We start from the raw sequence: 21,266 nt of genomic DNA, 5'->3' as shown, positions 1-21,266 counted from the left end.
AATGTTTCAAAATGAGTAATTTCGGCTTTGTCTGAACTGGCCATTGTAGGCTACGTAAAAAATAAACAAGTAGGCCTATCCCCTATCCAATGATATCGGCATGTGTTTGTTTTCCAAAGTAAGAATTTCACTTCACCATGCACCTTCAACAATGAATAGCTCATTACACTTATGTTACTGTTGAACGTAGGCCTAACTGGTATCATTACAAACATTATTCTGTCTCCTAAGAACTGGCATTTTATGGCGTTGTCATGTAAGGTCGTTGCAAAATCTAGAGAAATGTGTGAGGTGGTCAGCGGGGGACAATTGAGACACACATTGGATTGTGTTATTACTTGAACATTCCACACTATCCACAGCTGTGGTATCGGTGGCAGGAGGATTACTGTTAGCGCAGCCTTTATATAAAATTCTTCAACAGAAAGCCTGCCTCGAATGCAGGCTTGCCCAAAATAAAGCCTTTGGTTTGCGCAGCCTACAGTAAGTAGGTTCAATAACAGACCCGCCACAATGTGCGGTATGATGATTTTTTACGAGCAAGATGTTTTTTAATGTTCTTAAATAACAATGATCATCAGTAGCCTAATATTCGACCATTATTTTGTGTAAATGGGCTATGCATTGGGTTAGACACCAGGGGCCATATTCACAAAGCCTTTTATCTTACCACTAGGAGTAGGCTACTTCTAAATAGCAATAAAAGATTTTAGCTAGGAGTTTCTCTTATTAAGTTATTCACAAAGCCTTTCATACCTACTCTTAGTAAGGGAAAATAACAACTCCTGAACAGATTCTGGAGCTGAGCGCTCTAGAATCTTTTACTAAGAGTGAGTGAGTCTTCGTTGCTATGGATAACGTTATTATGAGTGGCAGGTGACAGGTCTGAGAATGCGTGTGCTACACAAGGACGGAAGATGATGAATAACTGAATAAAAAGGCCTAGCCTAAATGAATCAAGAGTAAGGCAAAACAAATAGCCTAGTAGCCTAATGAAACATACGGATTGATGTAGGCCTAGTATCTTTGTAACATTATTAAATTCATCTGTTACTATGCCTATGCCTATGTTTGCAAAAGAGAACATTTTAATTTGATTCACAATAATGTTACATTTAATTTACATGTTGACAATGAGTAGCCTAGTTTTGGTTGTTGTTGGTGGCGTTATTGCATGTTAGTTATGCCTACAATGCAAAATTGCTTCCTCACGATTGGAAGCTCCTGTAGCCGCATAGGATTTTAAAACAGGCGAAATGCCACAAAACCGGTTTGTGAATAGGTCTGTGAGTTAGGAGTCCTCTCGACTTCTTTTAAGCTGTCACAGCTGGTGGGAAGGTGTGATTTGTTGGGGGCAGGGCTGGATTAACTGGGCACAAATGTCTGATGGCCCCCCCTGCCCCCCAGTCAACGTGAATCGGGTGGTCAGTTAATAGGCCTATATCGTGAAGATTTTTCTTGCCATCTAAGGCACGAGCGCATCTGTGAGGCCAAGCCTCACCAAGTAGCCCGTTTGTAATTACAACTAACATTACATTTAATTAAACTGCTTATGCCGAAGTAGTTTTCAACATTTTGAATATTAGTGTCGGGTGAATTAGGAAATGTTCTCAAAGTAGCCTTATGGCTGAAAGCCGCTTGGGATCCCCCCCTGTCAAGCAATATAACTATACAAACGCGCGCACTCATTGTTTCAAAAGGAGTAATTTCGGCTTTGTCGGAACTGAAGAGCTGTGGACGGCACGGCAGGGCATGCCCAATGAAAATAAAATAACGCAAGGCAACACAACACAGACCCCGCTTCTCTCGCGGCAGTCACTGACAGTAGCCTAGAATAAATGCATGGGGAAAAACACATCCCCATGACAAAGACATCGTAAAACACTGAAAGTTAATATTTTGTCACCAGTGTTGGGTGTAATGCATTAAAAAAGTAATGTAATTACAGTAATGCATTGCTTTTTGCTGTAATGCAGTAATGTAAGGCATTACCAATACAATTTCAGTAATATTTTACTCGGTACAATTCTCAGTAACTGAAGTTACTTTGCTTTTTAATCCAAAATTGAGAAATGCTCAATTGGCACCAGAGAAGATTATCCAAGAATTAAAAAAAGTCATCTATGCTGGTCCTGGAATTTAATTGCCTTGTTTAGATGACTGTAGAAAGGAATTTGAGTTATCTCTGCCATTCATGCAACATATCTAACATGGTTAGGCTATACTTCTCATTTCAAGCAGTGAGAATAACAAAAATTTTGCTTTTACAGACAAAGATCGTAGCCATTATTCTCAAACTATTTGCATTAAGTCTACACCACTGTAAGTGGAGGGAAAGGCAACCAGCAATGATGAGAACCATTTAAAGTCAACATACAATTTCACTATGGCTATATTTTGCTATATTAAATTGTGAGTGACTTTTGGGGCCTACATTGTCCCATGAGCCATAACTGCAACCATTATATTGTTCTTTTGTTAGCCTTAAGCCTAGCTCAGTCATTATGCCATACCACATCACCTCCTGCCGTGTAATGAGGTGCATTGAACACATGAAGATCTATTGAGAACACCAAATCCATATTTCCTGTTATTTTGGTGAAAGTAATGTAAACGTAGTGTAATCCCTTACAATTCAAAGACAGTAATATTGTAATGTAACAAATTACTTTGAGATGACAGTAACAAGTAATAAATAATGCATTACGCTTTTGAAGTAACTTGCCCAACACTGTTTGTCACTAGCAACATACATCTGTCCTTTGTCAAATGTGTTACGTTCCAAGTAGCCTAGTGCGTAATTCTGCTTCATAAAGTTGAACAAATACATTTGCTTATTTCACAGAAAAATATAAATAGCCAGTTTAGGGTCTACAGTGCAGAGTTGGTAAGTTATGGTAGGCCAACTTGGAGTGAACATTGAAACAGGGGAAATTCTTTCTCTAGTAGCTGAGTAGCCTGATGGTAGGCAGGTGCGCTCGTAGACATACTGCCGAACATGCAACCGCCAATGAATCGTGCTCTCACGACAATCACGCCGTTAAACTTAAATAGGTTAACATCACTCTAAGTTCGCCTTCAAGCAAGGAAAACGATGAACGAAGACATCTGTTTCGTTGGAAGGGCAAGGGGATAGCAACAGGGCAACACAGAGACAGGCCCGATGGCAGGGCTAATGTTATGAGAGTATTAAAATATGGGATATTCTACGGGAAAACATTAAAACGGCAAGACAGCGGGGGAAAGTTAAAATGCGTGATAAACATGGAAAAAGTTGGCATGCATTGTTTCGGTCCCCGTGCACAGGGATTATTTGTCATATTATTAACCACATATGATTATTTGTGAAATTGTGCAAACAGGTGCAACACATCTGTGTAGGGGTTTTCAGGCTCCATTTCTTTTTACGAGACACCCTGCTCACTTGAGACATCTGCCGGTTGTTTGGGTTGTTGCAGCGTCGTTGCAGCGTCACTGGAAAAATACAAATTAAAGTCGCGTGATCCCGCGCGCGGACCGCGAGGGAAGCTGGCCAAGTCGAAGCACTGCCCACTGTAGCTACCATATGTGTACTTCAAAAAAGTAATCCAAAAAAGACTCTGAATAATTTGAATTATATTTTCTAATTTGTACTGTGGAAATTAAGTTCTTAATCATTGCAATTAATTAAAAAAAAAACATGTTATTTTTTTATTCAGATGCTATAGTAACCTCAGTTGATCCCAACATGCTGGCTAAAGAAAGGGGCTAAATCACATTCCGAATCTAGCTAAAAATGTTGGCAAGGGAATCTAACATTGTCTTTTTTTTGTCCAAAGTACTCTTTGAACTCTTTCTCCCTGTTTGTTTTCCACCTGAGTGCTGTTTGTGACTGCCTTACATACAGGACAGTCACATTTTCCCTTAGAATTGATTAGAGTTATTTTACTACTTTCATTCACATTAATAAGCCTTTTAAGTTTATTTAGGATGTTGACTATATGAAATGCTGAAATGTCGGGCTGCTATTTTCTGATGTTGTCCTCTGTTAATTTATTAATGAACTTAGCAAATAGGTGCCTGGTGCCTGTAGGGGCACACTTGTTCCCTGGTCTTGGCTTCTAGCTCCTCCATCCTGCTTTCGATAGAGGCATGGCACGCGCAAGTCAGAAAAAACTCAGAGGTGCACGACCTGTCGGCGCAGGGCTGAAATTTGGCGCACACCAGTCGGATGTCATTTTGACAGGGAACATCTACTGATTCAAAAACAATCGTCGTCTAATTGGGCCACACATAATGCGAGCTGTGACAGGAGGATCTTTATGGCCATTTTTGTGGCATCATACTCTGAAAAGCCATTTTTAAACAGCAATATCTGGAAAACTATCTCACTTATAGCCTTCACATTTTCTACAGTCAATATCTGTTATTAATAGCGTCCAGACATGGAATGTCAGGGGTGTAGCTCAAGTATAACCTAGAATGGTAGGTACTTAAACTTCTTCCAAAATTTGGCTTGGCGAAATAAAATAGCACATTTGAAGAGTTGAGCCCCAAGTTTTTCAGACTTAGAAAACTTAGATTTTATAGTAAGCATCTCTGGTACCAGGTTAAACACTGTACAAAATGTGGTCTCTCTTAGATGATTAGTTTCACAGATATTGGCCAACTTCAGAGGCATATTCCAAAAAACTGGCAACAGGTATCAGGTGCTGACTTTTTTTGAATGATCAAAGTCTTCCCGTCGGGTTCGGGCAAAAATCTTCAGCTCTAATTTGGGAAGCGTTTGGCTCACTGCCCCTAGCTAATCCACTGTTTGCGATTTGGGGCTATAGCATATACCAGGCCAAGCTCTGTAGTGGTTGATTAAGCAATATAGTATGAGTAAGAGTGGTATTGGTAATTCGGTTGTTCGGGCGTTGCCACGAGGCCGGAGGCCGACTGGTGCAGGCAAAAACAGCCGTGGGAATATCCATTACCAACTCCACGATCACAAGTGCTATATTGCTTTATACAACTTTTACGCATTAAAAATAGTTCCATTTCCAATAGAGAGTGTCTTGGTTGCCACGTAACCAACATTCCAGATCCCTCTCCAACGGGTCTTTGTGGTTTTTCGTGTCTTCGTTGAAAGACATTGTGAAATACGGACAGCCATTTTCATCCTGCTTTAAACTGAACGAGTCAGGCTGAAATGATTGAGCCCTGCCCAAAGTCCGTCAAAGCTGATCCCATATAGCTCCCCTTTGGTTGTTCTAATGGTGGCATAAAATTCCTGCAGTAGCCTACGTTTGCTTAATGGTGTTGCTTTCGTGCCGGGCGGGCTCTTTTCGATACAGTCCAGTTCATCTGCGCTGATGGAGACGCACCTGGATGAAGATGCACTCTCCTCCCGCTTGACTGTCTGTTCCTCCTCATCATCCAACATTTCATATATTAACTCAAAAGTTATTTTAGGGAAATCGATCTCCATTTTTTTCTCCAATTGCCAATGCTACTTGCTTTTTTAAATTATGAGAACTTTAATTTAATTTTAATTTAACGGTTATTGCTACATTGTGTCAAATCTTCGCATTGTGTCCAGGGATATTCCAACTCCTGGAACGTCTCTCAGCCAATCAGAAACAAATAAATAGTTCAATAGAACCCAATTGTTGTATAATCAACGAAAAATACTGTCTCCACGGCTTATTTGATATGTTTTAAAGGAGCCCTATGCCGGTCGGGTTATTCCTTCGCTGTTTCTGGGTTTTCGCCTGATTTGGGCTCGCATTTTTCACAACATAGCTCCCCATGCAGCTTCGGTAGCAAGTGACTGCTACGCTAAACCCCCACTAGCTAGCGAGCTAGCCATCAAGAAACCAAGCTAAACACATACAGGGCTCTCAATAAAACGGTCGAGCAAACACATTGTTCAAGAGACTATCAAATCACATTACAAAAACGAAGTTCACCCAAGGGTAGGCTACTTACAATTTCAACAGCAACAAAGCCAAGTCGGAGTCCGTTTTGCAGTCTTCTTAGAAACTACAATCTGACTACATTTTCGAGGCGCGATTGGATACTTCCACTGAGTTACATCCTGATGTGTTCGGACCGCGACCAGAAAGTTGCATATTCGGTTTTTCCGCAGAGAAGCACTAGGGGAAGACGAAGCACCCACCAAATGACCCAAAAAGTGTTAAAAAGTATAACCATCAGAACGACTCTCAACCTTCATAATTAAGGTCATTTTTGCTAAAATTGTTGCATAGGGCTTCTTTAATGCAGAAAAACACCCTGGGGTCACTTTAAGACGTTATATTAGTTAATGGTATTACATTAATAGTCATTCACTGCATCTTGGACAATGTTGGATAGCTACTCATTTTGAAGCTCCTAAGGTTGCTACCGTTGGATTGAAAGATGAGTCACTGTTACTATCCATTGCATTTGTACTTTAATCGAAAAGCAGGTAATTAGTTTGTGGGGTAGAGTGTAAATGGCCTGAACAATTTGCTGCACCAGTTTATATATAAGCGCATGCAGGTGTAAACTTGCACGGGTCGCATGTGTTCATTCATACCACCCACTCAAGCAAAGACCAGCTATTGTCCAGAGTTCAGTGTCAGTCTGAACATGGATAGAACAGCAGATTTGCTCTGCACTGAGACTGAGATTTCCCTATGCTTATGCCTGTAATTGATAGGACTCTCATTTCATTCTAAAATAAGACTCTCATGCAGAACATGAAAGCAGAGTTGGGAGAAATGTCTTTACATCGCATACAGTATCTAACCACAAACCTCATGTTGACACACACACACACACACATAATAAAGACACATATGCACACTTCAAACCTGGATTTATATTTATTTTATATTAGTTGATACCCTATCTAATACCTTTTCCCTTCTGCATGGATATGCAGCATCATCACTGCAGTCCTTGATAAATATCTTGACTTTAATTTTTCTCAAATTTCCCTCACTGTCTGACTGGATGAAGACCCCTTGTAGAGTTGTTGTTAAGCCCTGTTTAAATCCCTCCATGTTACTTTAGAGTAAAAATAAAAAAAAGCCTACTTTCGTTTGCTGATCCAAAATGAGTGGACATAGTCCATACCACCAATTTGCATTTGAAAGTAGTTTCTTAAACTTTCCTAGTCTGGTAATCTCAGCAATGCTGTGGAAGCACTTTGGATTTAGGAAACTTTATTAAGATGATTGTATGTGTTGTATTCCTTTGAGGTGAGTACTGAATTTGTTAGGGTGGGGAGTTTTATATGCAATTATTATTTATACTGTTTGTAGACATACAGTCCTCCCATATAATATTCAGCCAAACTCTTGCCAAGCACTCAGTTATAGACATTATGACCCTATTTTAAGTGCATAGTTTAGAGTGGGTCAGAGGTGCATATTTCTTCTGGGTATGTTTCACAATTAGTATTTTGGATCTAACATGCAATTAATAAACCAAAAGAGCGGCATCTCCCTTTTTCTTTAAAAGCAAGGAGTGCTTGTACCTTGGCATATTGCTATTACAATGACCATATCACCAAACTCGCTTTGTTGAAGCAGTTGTGTGAGTGTAACAGGCAAAGAATGCACCCATTCTGCACCCACCTAGGCATATTTTAGGCTAGGATTTGACCTTTAGGATTTCTTTAAAAGAATTTAGCCATTTACTTTCTAGTAATGGCTGCCAAGTTACAATCAAAAGAATAATACCATTAAATGTGGTGTAACTCTAAAACAGCACTCACCCCAATAACATTTAAATGCATTAATAACAACAAATTCAGCCAAGCATGTTGGGTAATGAACACTCGGCACAATCTTTGCATCGTGTTACTAGGGGCTCATTGCTAGGGAATCGATACTGGGCAGTTCAGAAGCTAGAGGCTAGATCTTGATAATGCACTCTTTAAACAACAGTGAAATGAGTGCCACTGACTTCAGATCAGGTTTTTCTTTGTTAATTGCTCATTTACTTTTAGCCTCAAGATAGCACCAACATACGCCAACATAAACCTCATGATAGCCTCATAACCACATTGCCCATGGGCATACCAAAGAGAGATGTGGTTAATCCTATTCAGCTTTGTTGTTTAATCTTGGAGATGCAATCTGTAATTTGTCTGTTGTTATTTGATTACTTTTTCTGCCAGGAGACTTTCATACATGTTCCAGTAGTGGTCTGCCTGTTATTGTGGCTATGCCACAGAATTGATGCGTCATCTCAAGCCAAACATCCATCCTTAGACAGGTAGAAGCTGTAGAAGAACATAGAACATTAGAGGCAGCTGTTGCTATGGTGACTAGCTGAGAGTGCCTATGAGACTGAGAGTGAATGTGAGAGGGAGATTAAACCAACGTTCATTACCCCTGGCACGTCGCCACAAGCCTACTGATGCACACTCTGCAGTGACAGCACTCAATCTCATACACGGTCTTCTCATACTATCCTCAGATCTCTAACGACAAGTGTGCTGTTTCCATGGCAGTGAGTTGCCACTCAGGGAGAAATAAACAGCAAAACAAATTAGCTTAGGGAAAACGCCTGCTTGTGAGAGGTAGGCAATTATGTGTTATTCAGTCTGTATTACTTGACACTGTAATTTTGGAAAATTACAGGCAAAAGTTAAGCCAAACCAACCGAGTTGATAATGCGTCGTCATGAAATATGTCCATAACATTATGGATAACATCAATTTATGATTGCTTATTGACTCGCATAAGTTGGGTAATCAGTGTAGTGTCACAGGTTTCAAAACAAGATCTATATCAGTGGCAGGAAGATCAGTTTCTCTGGCAGGAAGATCAGTTTCATTCTGTTGAATTATGTGATTTATATACTACCATTAACAATCAGCATTGTCTTAGGATACTAAGGCCTAATGTCCCCCAGACCAAGCCCTTGGCAACAGTGGTAAGGGACAATTCACTTTTAGTTGATGAGGTGGAAAGGCATTTGCTTGCCCTTTGAAAGGGAGAAAGAGGAAATGAAGGCCATGAAAGCAGGAGCAGAAATGATGTCGACTAAACAACAGATGGTAGATGGAAAACAGAAAAGCGTTAGGTTGTGTACAGTACAGTATATGCATTTAGAATTACCATGAACCAAAAAAGGAGTACACAGTAAAAATGAAATGATTTGCGCCTGTATGCTCTGACAGGCCTGTACTGTTATTGTTGTTATAGTGTTATTCAACTTATAAAAACTGATTAATTAAAAACATGCACAAGATGTAGTGGATTGAGATGGTGGTGCTCCATGGTTCTGGGGGCTTCACTTTTGTATAGTGATTACTGACGGTACCTGACTCGGCTACACTATCTTACTAATGACTTCAGCAATATGGTACCTGACTCTGCTACACTATCAAAAATCACCTGTGCCTTCTCTCTCCAGAAATAAGACAGTGCAGAGTGTAGTTGGGCTCTCATCTATCACATACACTCATTTTAAGTGCATTAATTGACTTTTAAAAGTTGGAAAGCCATCTAGTGCTTATGCTCACTGCAAGCCTCAAAGATGCATAGAACATGTTTGATTTTGAGTTGACAGCATATGACTTTTCACAGTTTAAAGAGAAAATATAGTGTTTCATGTAGGCCTTTTTTAAACAGCTATAGGTACATAAATAAGTTGTTACATTTAGTAGCATCAGTGGTGGGTATAAAAGGATGAAATGTCACCTGCAGAAGTTATGGTAATGCAATAATAATAATGCAACAATACATCTGCACTCAACTGTGTGTGAGAGTGCTCTTGACTGTGCACAGATTCTGTTCTTATCTTATATACAGGTAAACTTTGGGTTTTAAGAACAGATACTTTCATAAGAATGGTTGTGGAATGAGGTCCAGTGTTCATGTTTGTCCTTAAAGTCCATTGCGTTGTCCATTTTAAAGTCCATTTTGCTTTGGTACAACCCCCAAATCCAACTTTTATATTTGCACCAGATATGTACTAAATCTCACATTTACCTGATTTTTATAGCTTAAACTGAGTTAAAAGCTACAGAGTAGAAATGGCTTTTGAGATGGTATTTGAAAATATTTAGAGAAGGGGCCCGTCTAATGTAGAGGGGGAGTCTATTCCAGTGCTTGCAGGCCATAGCAGCAAAAGCATGGTCTCCTTTACATTTGTATTTGGTTTTGGATACAGTCAGCAGAAAAAGATCAGAAGATTTGAGACTTCTTACAGGGCCGTATTTGTGTAATTGTTTTGAGAGATAGATGAGGGCTTTGCCATTGAAGCATTTAAGGGTCATTAGCAAAATCTTAAAATTAATTCTATGGTGAACAGGGAGCCAGTGATGGGAGGCTAAGATGTGAAAAATGTGTTCTTGCTTATGGGTACCAGTTAAGAGGCGAGTTGCTTCATAGGTCCCGATATTTAGACTTAATAGCCACTCTACCAGCCAATCAGAAAAGAGTATTTCTTCTATCTGGGTGATAATTACTTCTAACAATGTCTTTGCATCTTGTTTGTTCAAAGTCTATTGTCAAAAAATCACAAATCAACAACTCCATTACTTGTTATTCATACAATTACCAACAATAATGCGTGACTTATGACTATGAGTATGATAAAACTGGGTTGTTGGTTTTAGTTTGTGTCATCTTTCTTTCTCAAATGTCTTCCAGGACAATCCTGTGGGCCAATGTGATTTCAACACCCGGCTCTTCTGTATGGAGAAAGAGATCATATTTCCTAGGCAAGAGAAGATGAAAACAGGACAGATTGACAAAACCAAGGAGCCCTTCAGTGTCCGAAACAAACCCTTTTTCGACATACATGCCACAAGAAAGGTAATGAAACATATTGAATCAAATTTTCATGCAATCTTACTCATATTGTTTATGTTGTTAATTCATTTATGTGGCCAAGTAAGTTTTAAGATGAAGTTTTATTGATGTTTATTAACATCAATTAGAGCCCGATTGACGTGAAGTGCGTCAAAAAACACACCCATTCTTCTCTGTTACATTGTTGCGCAACTATTAGTTGCAGCGAGATGATTTATTGCGTGACCAAACAGAAGTGGGGCTTTCCAGCCTACTTCCCACTTGTCTGTACGATCAAGTATGCAAATTTAAAAAAATCATGAAATTAAATCAAATTGTATCATATTTACAGTCTATACTGCTCTACGTTCACCTGCGCACCCATTACCCCCGTTTGAATTACTTGCGAACCCGTGATCGCATAGATATGACACACATGTCAGATGAAAGAGGAGACACACAGCTATCCATTGATACCAAGTACATCGATCTTTCTGGCTTATAAAAACAGAGGAAGTGACAACAAAATAATAACGTCATATAGCTCAAACTACCAGTGCGCACCCATTACTCTCGTTTGAATTACTCGCGAATCTGTGATCGGATAGATATGCCACACATGTCGGATGAAAGAGGAGACACAGAGCCATCATTATTGATATCAAATACATCCTTCTAGGTTATAAAACAGATGAATTGACAGCAAAATAATAACTTCATATAACTCGACTTACCCCATGTTTTTGTGGCAAAGCATGTTCATAATCCAACACTATCATGTGTTTCTCTATGGCGAAGCAAATTCATAATCCGGTTTTGAGATCCTAGCAAATTCCTGCATGGTATCCAATTCCTGGCTCACATTGCATCCCAATTTGTTCGACAAAGAAACACTTATTTGCCTTTGCAGTTAAACCTAGCAGTTAAACCTACAGTTAAAACCTAGCAACCAGCATAGCAACCACCATACTACTCTACTACTCTAGCAACAGTCAGTCAGTTGTCATCAACTTTGACTCCCGTCAACTGTTTCCTCTGCTCACAACTGTTTCAAAACTAGATGTACCGCATAGCGGTACAAAATACGACCGCCGCTCAGTCCTGTATATCCGTTCCGCGAAAATAAATCACACTTCAATTTGTCTCCATATTTTACTCTATCCCCCGCTCTTGAAACTTTTGTGTATGCTTGTTTGGCATGCCTGAGTGTGTGTGTGCGGCTGCACAGAAAGTAGCCTACTGGTGCTGAAAAGGTGAATAGATTGTAGAATAGCCAAAGAAGATGTAGCATTGTTATAAAACCTTTAAAATCTCTAAACAATCACAAGTAGGGCAGTTCATCCATTGCAACTGGATTGATGAAAGGTCACTTACACCTATAGGCTACATTGTATTTGGGAAAAGCAAAAGGTATCATCATAATATTTATTTATTTATTTATTTATTTATAGACAAAAACATCTCTGTCAGTTCCATGCCGTTTTCAACAGCTATCAAAAACAAAGGTCATTTTTGGATGGATGGATTTTTTGTGAATGTTTCTTCTTCTACATAAGATTTTAGTCATCTTTAGTTCATGTAATACTTTATTGTCAATGCACAAATTAAGTAACAGTAGTCTGAAACGTTATTGTTAATGCACAAATTAAGTAACAGTAGTATGAAACGAAATGCTGTTTTACATCTAACCAGTGGTGCAAATAACTGACATGTCCAAATGGGCCTTGATGAAATGCATCGCTAGACTGTTCATACACATTTTAACGGGCCAAAGTTGAAGAGCTGTTGTCCGTTATTGTTTGTGAAAATATAGGCTGATTCATGTTCCCTTGCATTGTGTAACTGAGGTCCATGGCTAGTCTGGCTTTCACCAGACCAAGCTCAATCTTTTAAGAAATCAAAAAATAAATAGCGGGCAGATCAGGCTGGGTTCACCCAGCCTAGTCCATAGGCACCCGATATTGTTTAATTTTCCGATTGAGATATCCACGCTCTGGCTATTCTAAATGCAAAAATGCATCAGGGAGTTATGACAAAACTGTAACTAACAAACTAGATCCTAATAGAAAGCTGTTAGCGTCGCTAAGCTACAGGTAGGCTTATACGGTAGGCCTATTTACAACATAAATTGTCAATAGGCTATGCTGGCGACACAAATAAAATCTCCTTTGGAAACCAATGGCTTACGCCTTACAGTATCAAGCGGACTTAAACTGCCATATCGTGGCAAAAAAAAAGGAAAAAGAAAAGTTGTAATAAAATTCAAGGAAAGAGTCAAGGAAAGAGTCAAGGAAAGCGCGAATGAAGTAGCCACTTCTGATTGGGACCCACTACACAGTAGCTTAAGGTGTGTTGCTAAAGCAGCCATAATGAAATGAAGGTGTCATTGTTTGGATACTTCACACACACATGCTTTTTAATTTCACAGACTACAACTACCAAGCTGGAATCAAAGCACATCGATTCCCCTCTCACACCCTGCACGCACTTAAAACAAAATAAACAGGCGTCTCAGTCTACGCATGTATAGGCAAAACTGTATCAGACCGGTGTAACGTTGGTAAATCTTCCATTGCACAGAATGATTTTTGTAGCACGTGCAACAAATGACAGTCAAAAGATACAATTACAGTGCTGCTATCAATTTGCTTGTTATAACCGCATTTATAGTTTTCTACAAATGCAATCAATTAAATTGGCCTCCATCACTCAACCAACGCTAACGGTAACATTACCTAGGTCCTTATTAATATTATAAGATTAACGTACCTGCAGTAAAAACCAAGCATGTCCGATAAACATCCTCAGATTTATTTCGGCTTCAAGAAGAAATGGGAATTACATTTCATGTGAACATCATCCTATCCTTATTAGACGTTCTCTGCTGTAAACTACAGTCCTTGTAGGAAGCGTCCATTGTTTTTCCAACCCACTTCCAACAAAATTACGTCTCACTGCAACGATGCGCCATCTAGTGGACAAACGACTACTTATCGCCAATACTGGAAATGCAGCCATGATTATGATGATGAATATTTATTTTGGCCTTCTTTTAATCCTACTGAATTTGTAATTATGTATCGGCCGTTCTAATACCGATAGTATGTGGGTGCCTGTGTGTGTGTGTGCATGTGTATATGTGTGCACCGCAATCTACAGGCCAATGAGTGTACAGTCACTAAATGTACACATAACATAATTTTTTTTAGACCCCCCCATGGATGTAATTCTACGAAACTTGGCATACCCCCACAGAATGCCAGGTCAATCATACACATAAAATTTGGTGCAGTTCTGAACATCTTAACTGAAGATAGGGGCGATTTAAAGCAGAATAATATTGCAATTTAATTCGGGGGGGTGCAAATCACAAATGAGTGATTATGGGCCAGATTGATGTGGGCCCTTGAGACCAACATACCATAAAATATTCTTCATCCTCAGTGCCACGGTTCAGGTAGTTATTTAGGAAAAACAGCGTTTTTTGCGGTTCGGGGGGCCCAGCACAGGGGGGGGAGTGGCCCCCGGGGACGAAACTAAATTTTTCCGTAAAAGTCTAGTGGGGCTACATACCCACCAAATTTCATGTGTCCTGGTGGTTCGGTGTCCCGGGTATCGTTAACCAAAAATTCAGGAAGTAGATGATGGGGGGGGGGGGGGGACTTTGACAATCCCTATATGACCGCTTCGCTAGCGGCAGTCATAATAAAACTCCTCACTACAATATTTCCATTTTAAATAATTTAACCATTTTAACTATCCAACTATTGTTCAGCCTTTCAAACTGTCAGTTGTCATCAACTATGACTCCCGCCAACTGTTTCCTCTGCCCACAACTGTTTCAAAATAAAAGTACTCACTACAATAATTCCCTATTAAATAACCTAACCATTTTCACTATCCAGCTATTTAACTGTTCATCCCACCAAACTTTTTTCTCTATCTGACCTCCATCTTTTTACTTGGATGAGATTTTAAACAATATTCAACAATATTTTATTCAGCAGCCATTTTTCCATTTTCATGCACTCGTAATTCCCAGGAATTACATTCTCTAGTTGATATTGCAATTATGTAAGGGATAATGGACGACACGGTGGTCTGTTCACAGAAGTTAATGCACGGTCGAGGTTGTAAAACGGCCCCGACGCGAAGCGGAGCAGAATTTCTGTGAACAGACCACCGTGGAGTCCATTATCCCGCTTATTCCACTGTTGCCACTTGCGTTGTGTTCATTTCCTGTTACAATTTAAACGTTTGAATCGCTAAAACTGTCTTGTTTGTAGAACTAATTTCTTCCGACACATATCAACTAATTTCTCAACTTGCAGGACAAACTGCCGTTACTAGTTCTAAATGGATGGTTGCTACGGCCAAAGGCCAGTCGTTAGTTCTATCTATCCTGTTGTCAAGCGGGCGTATCCCAAGATTCTGATGAACTTTAGCTTTGAAACATCGCTATTTTACTTAGCCTGCTGTAATCCATCTAGCTAAAAGCCACCTCCGTCATATGCTACAATGTTAGTATGTTCTGAACGTCTGCATTTTACAGCTCGGATGCAACGTGACAGTTCATTTAAACTTCACAACAAGTTCGGCGAATTAATATACAAGTGTGATACGGCCAACAAAATGGATCTACTTCATAGGTGTGCAAATAACATACAGTTAATGGTCGTTCTAAATTACGTAGGACAATGGGAAATTCGACCAAGCAGTGGAATAATAATACATAAAATGGTAGTAGATATGGGTAGCCTAGATTCTGCTGAAAAAAAACAATACAGTAGCATCTGAGATTGGCAGTTACAATGACCAGGATAAATGCTTCTAACTAAAGGTAGTGAGAATGCCCTTAAAATAGTCTAGGGCTCATAGGGTTAATGACTGATTGTATTAACACGCATCTATGAAAGGAATTCATTAATAGATTAGTTGTGTTTTTTGTTTTTGTTTTTTTAAACCATGTATGTTAATCGTACATCTATGTAAGCATTTTTATCAACCATCCATCAGATCAGTTATTCATTCATTGAGTTCAACATCAGAAATAAAATTAAATAAAAATGGTTGTCTGTAGGGCCTTGGTAAATATGGGTATTGGGCCTTGTTGCTGATGGAGCTGCTGTAGTGTCCCAAGACCAAAAATACATTCAGACCCCCTGATATGCTTTGAAGTTTTACCATAAGGCTGCAGGGCTGCGAATTTAAAACAAAAATCTTCAAGGTCATCAAGCCTTTAGCTTGACATGATAATATTTCAGCTTTGTCTCACTGTACATTCATTTTAGAAGCTTGTGATGTTTTGTCATGGTAACAGGCAAGCGGCAGTAGTCTTTTAAGCTGTGTTGACCAGCCTGTTAAGACGTTTAGACATGACCGTATTCAGGACATATCTCTTATCTCTTTGTAGCCAAGTTTTGCCTTTTAGTCATTGTGGAGCATGAATTACATTTTTAACCTCTGGCTAACCCCTGATCCCTATGTGGTTGCCTCATGTCTGATTCTTTGTCCCACATCCCTCTTTCTTTGAGATGGATAAATCCAGTCTTGTTTGGGATTGGGCGTCTGTTGGGATGTTCCTATGGTGAAGTCATCAGTGCTTCCATCTTTATTTGAGAGTGTCTTTGTTCTCCACTCCTGCCATCTGCCCCTAGAGTACAGCAGCATCTCTGTTCTTCAGGCTGAGAAGGGCCATAGGAGCAAGGGCCCTGCTTGGCCCTATTTCCCAAGTCTCAACCATATTTCCAAAATAAGATCATCAACATTTCAGATTTTGTTTTGAATACTTACATTTGTGATAGACTTGTAACTAAACGTAATAGGATTTATGCATTCTATCATGTCATGCTATGTGGAATCCCATGGAATTGGATTAGTCTTTAATGTGATGTGCTTGGAGGGTCTATACATTGTGTTTTCAGACAGAAACCATGGAGGCTATATGGAATTATTTCTGACTGACAGAGTGTAAAAAGGCTCATACTGATCCACTCTTCTTAAAGTGAGATGTAGCTGTTGACCTAATTAAATACAGGTGGAGAGCCATAAGCATACACATCAGGTGTGAACACATAGCATTTCCTTTCAATAGCCAAAGGCCTTTCTTACATGATGGCATTTAAAATACTTTACCTAGAGCAAAATACTTTCAGAAGTTGAAAAGAGTTCAATTTTTTTTAAAAAAGAATTAGCCATCAGTTAATTAATCAGATTAGTAACATTGGGCTGCTTGTGACAAGTGATCTGTCTGTGTGAAGTAGTGGTTTAATAGCTTTGCGATGAAAAGAACTGTGTTAATCACTGTGTAATCACTGTGTAGAAAGTGATTAAAATAGCCCATGCCTTACCAAATCAATGTACAATAGATATACCTACTACCATGTCAGGTCATTCCAAGTCCATCTATGCAGAACCTTTTCTAAAAGTAATATTCATTATTTATTGCAAATTAGTCCTCTACAGTGGGGGCAAAAGAGGTAGTTGGTATAGCAGGTGATGTCACTACCTGTAACTTGACTTTCACCTCACAATGGCTCTCAAGGTCTCTTGATGATTTGCCATCCTTGTCTCTGTTTTGGAAGTGGCCGCAAAATTCTAAAACCACTAGCACTTGCGCTTGCAATCTGTCCTACATGTCCTACAAAGTAGGCATTGTGCTAGCTATCCCACTGTCACTGGCTGTTGAGGTACATACGTCATTAAGCTTTAATACAGGATTCAGTGCATTTGTAGAAGTTACAGCACAGTTACAATACAATCCTAAGATTATTACTAACTATTATTATTGGAATTAAGTTTATGTTGTTAATTATTCAAATGTATTATTAATAATTGTTAAAAATATGATGAACTTGCATTATAGTACACACACAAATACTCAAAGGAAACGGTCAACGGCTTACAGGGACTCTCTCCCTACTCTGTATTTGCCTCCTCATACGTCAGCTTCACAAATGAGACCTAGTAATAGTAATGTAATGTGTTGGCGGCAAAACTTCCCAATAGGTCGGCTCTCACCATCATCAATCCATATCTGCCTCGGTCAGACTCAGCACGGAGCTCTCTGAACTCCCAGAGCAACTCATCCATTTAGCTGGTTGTAATAAGGTAATGAAGACTCCACCCTTGCTGGGACGCTGCATGGTCAAAGCCTCATGAGACAAATGCTGACGTGAAATGGCCCAGCAACAGCAGAAGGTCCTGGTTGTGTTTCTCTACTTGATGACGAAGGAGAGGCTGTATAAAAGCAAACCTTAGGGGAAGCCCATGCTGCTGATGATGTACAGTTGTGCTTTATTCATTTACATACCCATGCTAAAGTTGACTAAAAAGAGGAATAAAAAACATAATTTGGAAATTTTTCTTAATGCCTTAATTAAAAACAAAAATGAGACTTTCCATAAGATCATCTCTCAATGCAAATCAAACCAGCTATTAGGCTAACTGAAATAAAACCATGCCAGTCTCTAGGTATGGTGAAGGGTATGTGATGATGTGGGGCTATTTTAATTCCAAAAGCCAAGGGAACTTTATCAGGAATGCATAGTATTCTGGATCCATGAAATAACTGGCCTTTAAAAATAAAAAATCTGCCTGCCTCTATGGGAATTTAACATAGGGGTGTGTATACTTATGCCCCCTGTAAAAGAACATTCATTTATTTATTTATTTACGATACATTATTCATTCACAAAGTCCTTAAAGGTTAGATTATTCCTCATTTTTTTTCATTAAGGCATTAAGATCAATTTCCAAAAGATTATTTTTTATTCCTGTTTTTAGTCAACCTTAGCATGGGTAACTTATGACCACAACTGTATAGAACAGACCCTATACTGTATAGGCATCATAATTGCAATTTTATGAGTTCAAAAGTTCTACATCACCAGTCCTACAAAAATTCAGACCAGGTCAACCATGGCCATTATGTTGTCCTGAGTGAACTCTTTGATGGAAGAATCTGAAGTGTTTTAACAGTGTTTCAAAACGTCAATGATAGTGTTTTTAGACTTGGTCCCTTTTAGCCTTCTAAACGAACTCAAATAGATGACTCGGCATTTGTTGTCCATATGTGAACACACCAACCGAACACAGACCCCTCTAACGCGAACCGAACTGAGAACACCTCAGAAGGTAGTCTCGGCACGGTTAGCTTTGATGTCTGTGGCACGATTCGCATTATCTGTGCATTGTGAACACAAATTGCCCTGGGTTCTCTTTTACATTTTGCATTGTAGGCTAGCCTATTTTGTCCTATTTGACTTGCCATTGCCAAAAGAGAAGGCATGTTTGTTGTAAAAAAAAAAAAAAAAAAAGCTATTATCATTAGGCTCATGATTGGGCTACAGACATTTGTAATTTGGCTACAGCCAGACAAGTGTGCTCTAACGTTAGGCTGAATATCTTTTAATTTTAGCTATTGGTAATTAACAATGTAGAAATCAGCAAACTAAATTAGAAAGTGTGATTGCCTGGCGTGTTGACAGACATTTCGAGTGGATCTTTGCAATAACTTCAGATCAGAAAATATATTATAATATATATATATATATATATATATATATATATATATATGGGTCATTCTATAATTCAGAGTACATTTACCATCTCCATGATAAAAGATTTAGTTATTATCAAAAAAATAAATCTTTATGGATTCAATTTTGATCAATTATGCTAATAAAACACCCTTTCACCAATAACAATGCTTTATATTTATTTTAGACCCAATATATCCACAAAATATTAACTAAATTACTTCTATATTATTGACTGTCTCAGACTACAGAGTCATGCATTCAACTCGACTAAACATGATATTATCAAGTCTAACAATCTATTTTTTTGGAGATTAACTTACTGTTATAATATCCGTTATATACAATGTCTATTTTCTGTATTATGCAAGATTTAAGTAAAAAAACAACAACATAATTTTGGTCCGTCTCAAAGTTCTTGTCGTCTCTGTTAACTCTGTTATAAAACTGCTTAAAATCTACACAGACTTTGAATATGAAGCATGATGCCTACACAGAGAGATGTCAATTCCTCTAACAGGACATTTTGGAAAGGCAGTGAGATATGTTAAGCTTCTTCTCTCATTAAAGGAACACCAGGCAAGCCTGATGCTTTTTCTCTATGAAACTCCTCCTAGCATCTGTACGTGTGCGAGCCCTTGCTCGGTCTGAAGCTCTTTTCCTTTTCTTTGCATCTTCCGTCAAGGGTTTTTCGCTGCTGCTTCACCGGCTCTGCCATTATACACACGTGTGCAACAATCGCTAGCGTTTCGTTAGCCTGCCTCTGTGCTGTGGATGCAGGATGTAAACTGATCCTGCTTCTCGCGATGTCTGAGAATTTCTAAGACTGAAGGTCGGCGGGTACGATACACTGAACTTGCAAGCGGGATATTCTTCCTACAGGCAGTAGGGGCGGGCGAGAGAGTCTTCATTCTCCCTGTAATGAGTCATTTAACCATATACCGACTTATGAAGATGATTTAATTAACACGAAAATGTTGTCTGGTGTCCCTTTAATTTGAACAAAAATGTACACTAACAGTAGATTAATTATCCGTCAACTCTATTATTGCGTTATTGGAGTGAAACTCTCACTCAATTTTTAAAAAACAATAATATGATTAAAAGCCATTAAATTCTGGTTTTATACATATCATGCAGTAACTAGTTTGAGGTTAGGATGTCGAGCTAAGCCACAACATGATGGGAAAAGTCAACTCTGTTAATTCTGTGGTAATTCTGCATAGATTAATGATAACAGAGTTGACAATGAACCCTGAAATGTAAAGAGCTTCTTAGCTGCAGTGGTTACTAGACAGTGTTAGCACAGTTCTCTTAGGACAAGTAACTAAAATCCTATTGATTATCATCTGAAGAGCTTCTGTGGAGAAGGTTAAAAAAAATCTGAGATGGATTTTTGGAAAGGTGTATTATTCAGTGGACTCTTGTAGGAATCAACACATATGCTCAGAGACTTAGATGGAACAAAGGCATTCATTAAAATCGTATTCATTCAGGTATTCCACAGGTCATTTTCTGTTACTGGGTGCAGACAAAACATTCATTAGTACGACTATAAAACCCAAACCAACAGATCTTTACTAAACATGTACACTGTAGAAGGAAATGCTGAGAAGACTGAAGAAGAAAACCCTTGGGTGAGATTTTTCCCAACACAAAAGTACATGGTTTATTTTGTTTCTGAGGTATTCATGAATACATGGAGTGAACAGAAGATGGATTCAGGGAGATGTGTGAATGTGTTAGGTTTGAGCCCTAGCTAACTCCCTTCTGTTAGGAGGAGATTGTGTTTGAGCCAGGGATAGATGTGTCAGAGGCATCACACCACCCACCTCAGCCTGTTTGTCATGAATCACATAGGCCATGTTATCTCTGCAGCCACAGCAGACGACTCAAGAGAATCAGCTGCCAATGACTGAGTGGTGTTCTTGAGGGCACATTTCTCAGACACTGTTACATTAGGCAG

General features: G+C 39.0%; 1 protein-coding gene across 1 annotated transcript in view; it reads left to right on the top strand.

The window, feature by feature from the left end:
• Positions 1 to 21,266, top strand: part of rngtt (RNA guanylyltransferase and 5'-phosphatase) — a 96,805-nt gene that overhangs the window by 51,255 nt on the left and 24,284 nt on the right. Inside the window, exon 11 of the mRNA XM_042095023.1 lies at positions 10,620 to 10,784. Coding sequence (XP_041950957.1) covers positions 10,620 to 10,784 — 165 coding nt within the window. The remainder of the gene's footprint in view (positions 1 to 10,619; positions 10,785 to 21,266) is intronic.

Source organism: Alosa sapidissima, chromosome 6 (assembly GCF_018492685.1).
Source record: "Alosa sapidissima isolate fAloSap1 chromosome 6, fAloSap1.pri, whole genome shotgun sequence".
NCBI classification, from domain to species: domain Eukaryota; kingdom Metazoa; phylum Chordata; class Actinopteri; order Clupeiformes; family Clupeidae; genus Alosa; species Alosa sapidissima.
The sequence above is the reverse complement of the archived record's forward strand: the minus strand, read 5'-3'. Positions and strand labels throughout refer to the sequence as shown.